The following is an 8214-nucleotide window of genomic DNA, read 5'->3' as shown; positions in this document are numbered from 1 at the left end:
GAAGAAGGAACTGGCCTCTTTTACTTCTCTACCACAGTCTTCGATGCAAATACAAACACATTTTAAATGTGAGGATACTGACATCAGTAGTGCTACGGTCACACTACTTACTGACATAATTCACATCAGCATAAAAAATATTCACACCAAAAAGTCTCTTTTTTTTTCCTCCTCTTTCCAAGAAAACTTATGACATCATATCATCTAAGGGAGCTCACCGCAGATATTTCCAGTGACTTGCCCAAAAGTCATCAAACATGATTTAGAGTCTTTGGATCTGCTCTTTCCGCAGAAGGAATTATTGTTAGACAAAATTTCTGTAGATGTATGTTTTGGTTTTCCCAACACGTGGAGATGTTTGAAGTCTCTGCCTTCCCCCACGTCCTCATCCATGAAGTGAGAGGCCCAGATGCTTGAGCCTCCATGGCTGGTCGGAAGGGAAAGGGAAGGGGAAACCCGGGGTCATCAGATCAGCTCAGGAGGGATGCACCACAGAGGGAATAACGACGAGCTGCAAACCAAGATCAGAAGCCATTACAAACCCACTCGATTTCAGCTCTGAGCGTCAGCAATCGCGATAGGCAGAGACCTACAGGGAACAAGGTGGGCAGTCTAAAACCAGTACAGATCCTTGCTTTTATCCTGAGGCTGTAAACCTGAAAACAGAGAGAAAACAAAAGAAAGAGAGAGAGAGAAGGAGAAGAGAAATAGAGAGGGAGAGAAAGGGGGTTGGGGGCGGGAAGGCACAGGTGTTTAAGGAAAGAGAAAGACAAACACCACAGTTTTATTGTGAATGTCACAATTCATTCAAAGGGCATGAATGAAAGTAAAAGCAAAGCAAACAGAAGTGTCAGATCTTCACCTGAAGGGAGGGTGGGTGGGCAAGACTACAAGCCAATGACTGCATTTATAATATAACCATTTTTTGATTATGCCCTAAAAATAAAGGAAGCAGAAGAACGTACCTTTCAAATTCAACTCGTTAAGCCAGAAACTCAATATAGTCATTGAAATCACATTCTCCTTGAATTTTACATTTTAAGAGACCTATTTAATTTGGCAATTAGGTTGATACCAGAAGCACATTTTTCTTGTCACTAGGAGACAATACCGCCCCCCCCCCAAGCTGAAGAAGATTTTGAGCTACACTCTTAGCTCTAGGTCCTCTAGGTCAGCGCTGTCCAATAAAAACACAATGGGAGCCACAGGCATCATTCTAAATTTTCTAGCAGCCACATTGGGAAAAAAGTAAAAAGAACCAGGTGAGAATTAATCTTAGTTATATATTTTATTTAGCCCAATATGTTCAATATGCAATGTGTCGAAAGTATTCCAACATGCAATCAACATAAAAATATTAGTGACATGAATTTTACATTTTTTCTTTGCCCACAGTTTTGAAATCCAGTGTGTATTATGCGCCCTACAGCACATCCCAATTCGTCCTAGCCGCATTTCAAGTGCTCAACAGGTACATGCGGCTAGCGGTTACAGAATTGAACAGCGCAGAGCTAGAACCTTTTCAACAAATATATTTATTTATTTATTTATTTATTTATTTATTTATTTATTTATTTGAAAAAAAATCCTCTATTATCTCTACCAGCCAGGTTAGGGCAGTGTCCTTTCTCATTCTGCCCACACCGATGACACTGGGTCACCTGCTGAAGCACAACCCTGCCATGCAGACCTTTGGGCCACAAGGTCACTGGGGTCTCCAAGGAGAACTAAGGGGGATCCGGGGCTCAGCCCAGGGTCGGACACAGGGCAGGAGGGGTCCGGGGAGGCCAAGCTCCCTCTCCCGCTTACCTGAGTCCACGCTGAGTCCCAGACCCTGGGCCACGTCCCCCGCGGGGCTGGCGAAGGGTCCCCCGGGCGCGGCCCACGCGGAGCCGGTCGGCTCGCCCTTGGCTGAGAGCTCGCAGGGCGGGCTGCCCGGGGCGGGCGCCGGGGCGGGCGCGAGGCGGGCCGGGCGCCCCGAGGCTGCGGGCATCAGCAGCGGCCCGTAGCGCGGGTCGAAGTGCGGCGCGTAGACCTCGTGCACGGCGGCGGGCCGCGGGTAGGCGGCTGCCTGGGCGCCCAGGGCGCTGCCCAGCGCGTATGGGTGGTGCGGGTGCGCGTGGTGCGGGTGCGCGTGGTGCCAGGGCTCGGCCGCGCCCTGGTGCAGGTGGCTGTGCAGCGCGGCCGGCGAGTAGGGGTCGGCGGCGGCGAAGGGCAGCTCCGAGTGCGCGGCGGCCAGCGGGCTGCCCAGCGGGGCGGGCACCGGTGCCTGGTACGCGCTGTTCCAGAAGGAGGCGGGGAAGCTGCGCTGGCTCATCGGGAAGGAGCCGTCTGCAGGCCGGCGAGGCGGAGGGGAGGAAAGGAAGAGAGGAGCGCGTCACGGCGGGGGAGGTGGAAGAGCCAACCCCGCACGGCGGGAAAGCTGAACACGCCGGGCCGGCAAAGGGCGGGAAAGCCGCGGCGGGGAGCGGACCTGCAGCCGGGCCTCGGGGGCGGCGCCTTTCTGAGGGGGCTGCAGCCTGCGAACGCGAGCTGGAGGCGTCGCAAAATGGGGGAAACCCTTTGGGAAGGAGGGCCGCTTCCTCGGAATTTGCAGACGCGTCTCCAGTGCGGAAACCCCAGGACAGACTGGGAGAGGAAGAGAGGAGGCACCCCCCCTTCAGTTCCAGTCTTGGGGAGCAGGGAGCTTCCCCCGCCTGGAGGCTGCGCTGCCCGGGCGGCCTCGGGGTAGACGCGGCCTCCGTGTCCCAGCCCGCAGCCTCTCCCCAAGCTAAAGATACCTCTACCCACTCTTGGTCAGCCGCCTAGTGATTTCACTACCCCCTCTCGCGTTTCAGCCACCCCAGCTCCAGAAAATGTGCCCCTCCAAGGCCTCTGATAGACTGGAAGTCCATCGACATATTTCAAAGTCTTGCTATTATTAGCCTCCTTTCTAGAAACCTTCTTTCAAATATTTTTTTCCAAGAACTCACGCAAAAGAGTAAACCGGATATATTAAAAGGGCAGTTGTATTATTTGCAGAGGGACACAAAGAGACAGATCTTTTAAATTTTAATTAGTAGTATTTGTTCCTTAAAGTGGGGACGCCAGGAATAATACTAATTCTTATGGCCAGTAGCACTGTTGACCCCCATGCCGGGAAACATTTTAACAGAACAACAGCATTTAGATCAAACGTGTTGCCTTTAGTGGGAGGGGAAGGAAAGATACTTAATTCCAGGGGACTTGATGGAGCACCTCTCTAGGGAAGGCATCTGCACCACGTGCCAGAGAATTAAAAATGTGCGCAGAATGCATTCTAAGTCGTGGACAGTCTTCCTGTTAAAAACATTTAGGCATCTGCAGAATAAAAAGAATGTTCTGTATTCCAGACTAATGATTTGGGATTTTGTCTAGGCAAGGCTTGCACAAACTGTCAGACACTCTTAAGAGGAAAAGGGAGGGTGACGGCTGTCCTTCCCCCCCCCCCAAATGTAATATTTGTTTCCCTTTTACTACAAAGTCCTCATTTCTCATCTTGGTACAACACATCAAAAATTAAGTTTAGTAAGAAAGCTTACCAAATAGTTACCCCCACCCTTGCCCTGGGAATAAAAGGAGCTTGAGATTTCATAATAGAAGGGAGATTTAGTTGCCTTGACCAGTAAATCATTGTCCCAGGCTAGATAAAGCAGCGCTTTGTGAGAAGGGTGGAACAATAAAGAGGGGATGTGTTTGGGGGGAAACCCTTAGAGATGTTTGGTACTAAAGTACCAAAGTAAAATTGGTACTTGACTTGCTTACTGAAGGACATTTTCTGCTTCAAGATGTCCTAAGGAATTGAAACCCGGCAAAAAGCATACATACATTTTAAGAGACAAACTTCAGCAGGTTTTGCTTCCAGTGGGGTCTAGGACTTTTTCCTCTGGGCAAATTTTCAGGAACTGCTAAGTGCCCTCAAGAGGTTGTAGGTGAAGATCTTCCTCGTGGCTTGGAACCGTGTGGGATACGTCACATTCCCACAGCACTTTTACATACATTTTCCTACTTGTCATACAGCCATCTCCAGGGATAGTTAAGAGGGCGAGTATGATTCTAATTTTAGAGACCAGTAAATAGAGTGACCCCATAGAGGTTAAGAGACTTGCCTAAGGTCATATTGCTAGGAAGTGGTAGGGCCAGTAGGAAGACCCAGGTTTCCCAATTCCAAGACTAGTGTTTTTTCTAGGTCACTCTTCTGCTCTGCTCTGCGTCTTCAAGGAGATATTTTTTTTTCCATCTTTCCTTTTACTTACCCTCCCCACAAGCTCCTCCTCACTTCCTCTCTGACATTTGCTGCCTTTCCTTGAGCCCCTGTAGGTGGGCCCCAGGCCTAGAGCGCTCTCTATCCGCCCTTAGAAGCGGACCCTTTACTCACCCCGCCAGGGCCCGGAGCTCCTGGGTGCTTTGCTGCTCGTACAGCTTGGGGAATAGCTGCTAGGCTGGCTCAGGGCCCTACTGAAGTGCTCGTCCACCACAGAGCTGATGTCCCCCTGGAAATAGGTGAAGAGCACACAGCGAGAGTTGATGTACTCGGCCTCTGGTGGGCGCTCTTTCTCAGGGCTGCCTTCTTCCTCTTTGATACTGGCTGGAGTTTGGCTGGAAAAGGAGGAGCTGCCGCTGCCAGTGCTGTTGCTGGGGCTGGCGTTGCACTCTTGGGCTTCCTGCATTTTGGAGTAATAGGCTAGTTTCTGCCCAAAGACAGAGAGAACAGAGAGGTCAGTTTCAAAGGAGATGGCAAATTGGGTTCCTGCTTCACTCCCTCAGATCCCTAAGGTACCCAGGGGAAAACTGGCAGCCAGGCCTAATCCCCATGCTCAGTAACACACGTGAGCTCCTTGAGAGGCAGATGGCCCTTCTTGGTATCTCTGTCTCCCCAAAATTGCTGCCGGACCACAGGGAAAGCTCTCTGAAGATATCAGCGGAAAAGTCCCAGAAGATGCCAGGATATGAGCTGAGTTTGACCGCAGAGCCAGTCTCAGGTATATTTTTAAAATCAGGCTCCAAGGATAAAGGGCATCCATGTCCAGTTATGGCCTGACGGTCCCCTGCCTAAGAATCCAGGGCAGATGCACAAGATGTAAGATTTAAGCATCGTCCTGATAGAGCATGAAAAGACCCAAGTCTACCCCTTGCAGCCAGGAATGTAAAGGAAGAACTGCCACAGAGGTAGGAGACAGTTCCATTTAGGAAAGAATCATGTGGGGGTAAAAATGCGGAATCACATCCTGACATGGATCATGTGAATAATGCAAGTTGATATTTGTTTGGTCGCCCACAAACTGGCTACTTAAAAGTCTATCTCAGTTTTTGAAGAGATCCTCTTTTGAGTAAGGAAAAACCAGTGGGCTATGAGCATTTCTACCCTTACCATCTCTGTGCACATTGAGGAAACAAGTAATAATAAGGAACACAGAAGAAGATCTCGGCTGTGAGGATGGATAAATTGTGGCTGTCTGGTAGTGATTTTAAAAACCACGTGTGGCTGCTGAAATGAGCATTTTCTTAGAAATGAGCAATAGACTGCAGTCTTAACGAATGTAGGCAGGCAGAGATGGCCTTGAAGCAGGCGGATCATACAAAAATGAACAGAGAACTTCATGGAAAAGGTTGGGTTGGTCCAGGGTCAGGGAGTAGAAAGGACCCAAAAGACAGAAAACCAACCCATCTCTCCTCTTTGCAACAGTGCCAGCCTGGGAAGGAGCCATCTCAGACACTGAAGCCAAAAGACTGCCGTTGCTTCCTAGTATCACCACTTCCACCAGATTCCCACTTGGCTTATCATGAGGGATTCTGGTGATTCCCCAAATTAACATTGTGAGACTAAGCAAACTCCTAGATGGAAAGTTTAAAAGGGGGGGGGGAGGTAGAAGGAAAAAAGCAAAAAGCAAAACCTACTCCTTCCATCACTAATTCATCAGGAAATTTTTGAATGGACATTCTGAATTTGCAATCAAAATTGGCAGAAACTTGGATGTGGGGGGTCCGGATGTATTTCAGTCTCTCTTGAACAGGAGTCCAGGTCCTGGCTTTGGAACCTGCTCCCGACTCCCACGGCCCCTGGGTGTGTGATCTTATTCTTTTACTGGATTACGATCTTCAGTTTCTACAATATCAGCTGAGGATGTGGAAAGAAAAACTGGTCCACCAGACTCAGCCCGGAGAAGAGAGAAATTGGAATAATTTAACGAAACTTAAAGAGTTTGCCGAAACAGGGTTAAGTGGTCTTTTTTACAGGTGCGTTTGTGGACGGCAGGTTAGCCCGATGCAGCTCTAGAAAGGCGAAATATTATCTCTGAAGCTCTCATCCGCCAGGTCAACTGCAGCCCGATAATAATCCCCAGAATTTTGCAGAGCAAAGATTATACAACCCACGCTTTCACGTTCTCTTTGTAACGAATTTCTGGTTCCGGAATTAATTGGCCTGATCCCTTGAGAATTGAAACGGGGGGAAAAAAGTTACCCCTTAGATAAGCTTGCAGGGATGAGAACGCAGGTCCTTGTATGTTAGACAGAAAGACAGAGACAGGTCTTTGCTTTTGTTCTCTTGTCACTCTCACCTTTGAGACCAAAGTTTGGTTTTCCCTGCGTGAGCTTTGCTCGCATCTCCCCTCACCCGCACCGAAGAATCTGGAGTCCGACAGATCGCTCGCGCGATCCTCGGGTGATCGTTCCCCGGAAGGACAAGGCACGCATTAGCAGGGCTTAGCTGCCTTCTCGAGAGCGCAAGTGGACAAGCTAAAGGGGTTAGCTCGACCTACCGTGTGGCAGCGCCGGCAAACCCCGCATCCCCGGGGCTTCCGCCGCTAGTAGGACGCCCCGGACCCGAGCGAAGGTGCCCCGGACCTCGGGGTACAGGCGGTGCTCCAGGAAGCGGGGGCGCGCCACCGGTCTCCAAGGTCCCGGCCCGGAGGAGACACTTACCTGGTGGTAGGGGGTGTAGGCGGCTGCAAAGTAAGGCTGGGGAGGACCATAGACTTGGTACATAACATCCAGACAGCTCATGGCTCCCCGCAGCGGAGACGGCTAAGTGTTTTTTCATCAACTCCGGGTCGGTGGAGCGCGGTGATGCTGCATGGGCGGTCCTTGGACCCGAGCTCCCGAGTCATCAGCGGCGGAGCGGTGGGCAGCGCGCTCAGCGGCTCGGGATCCCGCTCGCAGGCTCCCCTCCCACCCCGCCAATTTCAGCCCGGACCGCGCTCCGGGATAGAAGCGCCCGGGCTCCCGCTTGTGGGCATTTAAACCCCACGCCGGACTGGCGTGCTGACGCCACTCCCGGCCGCGGAGAGGGCGGGGACCGGGGGGCCAATGGGGAGCCAGGGACTGGGCCCGAGGGGCTCCCGGCGTGTTTCCCCGGGCTCCCCCGAGGCGAGCTGGTAGCCAAAGGTTCGGCGAACTACGCAGCTCTGAGCCTGAGCCCTGAGCCTTCGCGCCGAGACGAGTAGGATTCCCAGGCGAAAGCTGGAGAGAGAAGCAAACCAAGAGAGAGAAAGGGAGTGAGGAGTGCAGAAGGGGGAAAGCGGGGGTTCTCACACTTGGGGAGAGAAAGAAGTGTGCTCCGTGGTGGCAGTGGTGCTGTGGGAGAGCCCCGGCCTCAAACTGGAGAGTTGAGAGTGTGTGAGTCCGGGGGTGGCCAGGTGGGGCAGATTATCTGCTCCCGGCTTCTGGTGCGTGCCGGGAGGGAAGGCGCGCTCCCCAGGAATCCCCTAGGGGATCCGTGTCACCTCAGACAGGAAGTCGAGGAGTCCGGAGACTCCTGCCGGCCGCGGAGGAGCTCCCTCTGGGGGGGGGGAAACAGCAGTGGCTGAAGCCGGTAATGACTGCCCTGATGCACCTCCTCTGACCCAGCCCGCCTGCCGCCAGCTCCCACATCTCAATTCCGCTCTCTGGGGTCGGTCCCTTTTGCCCCTTTAGAGCTCGATCCCGACACTTTCTCTTTGAAGTCCCCCACCCAAACCCGCTCGGTCGGCGCTGTTCGCGCCCCGCCTCTGGCTCCTCCGGGTGCGAGCTGCTTTCGAGGAGTCCAGGAGGCCCTACCCAGCCCCCCGCAGCCCCGGGGCTCCTCGGCCTGAGTCCTTTAAAGTTGGGGTAAATTTTTCGGACGAGGACTTGTTGACTGCAAGAGGAGTCATGCTAGAGAATGCAGGAAGTCAGAGAGGACTTTCGCTGCCTCTTCGACCGGTAAAATGGTAGCTG

The 8214-nt window shown here is 52.2% G+C and overlaps 1 protein-coding gene across 2 annotated transcripts; it reads right to left on the bottom strand.

The window, feature by feature from the left end:
- Positions 1-470: 470 nt before the first annotated feature.
- VGLL2 (vestigial like family member 2) lies at positions 471-7023 on the bottom strand. Of its 2 annotated transcripts, XM_040627505.1 has the most exons (4): positions 6943-7023; positions 4397-4709; positions 1810-2331; positions 471-511 (listed from the first exon to the last, which is right to left on the bottom strand). In XM_040627505.1, exons 1-4 carry the CDS (start codon positions 7021-7023, stop codon positions 471-473), a joined length of 957 nt encoding a protein of 318 aa, XP_040483439.1. The 2 variants fall into 2 exon arrangements, with proteins under 2 accessions (XP_040483439.1, XP_008689395.1); XM_008691173.1 differs by lacking the exon at positions 1810-2331.
- Positions 7024-8214: the final 1191 nt, after the last annotated feature.

Source organism: Ursus maritimus, unplaced genomic scaffold (genome assembly GCF_017311325.1).
Source record: "Ursus maritimus isolate PB19 unplaced genomic scaffold, ASM1731132v1 scaffold_13, whole genome shotgun sequence".
NCBI classification, from domain to species: domain Eukaryota; kingdom Metazoa; phylum Chordata; class Mammalia; order Carnivora; family Ursidae; genus Ursus; species Ursus maritimus.
This window is presented reverse-complemented; position numbering and strand designations above follow the sequence as displayed.

Excerpts from the sequence above, each read along its gene's own strand:
- VGLL2 (XM_040627505.1), bottom strand. The coding sequence starts at position 7,023 with ATGAGCTGTCTGGATGTTATGTACCAAGTCTATGGTCCTCCCCAGCCT. Across the intron at positions 2,332-4,396 it reads GAGCTCCGGGCCCTGGCGGG|ACGGCTCCTTCCCGATGAGC; the intron begins GTGAGTAAAGGG and ends GCCGGCCTGCAG. Across the intron at positions 512-1,809 it reads GGGACTCAGCGTGGACTCAG|CTCGTCGTTATTCCCTCTGT; the intron begins GTAAGCGGGAGA and ends CTTGGTTTGCAG.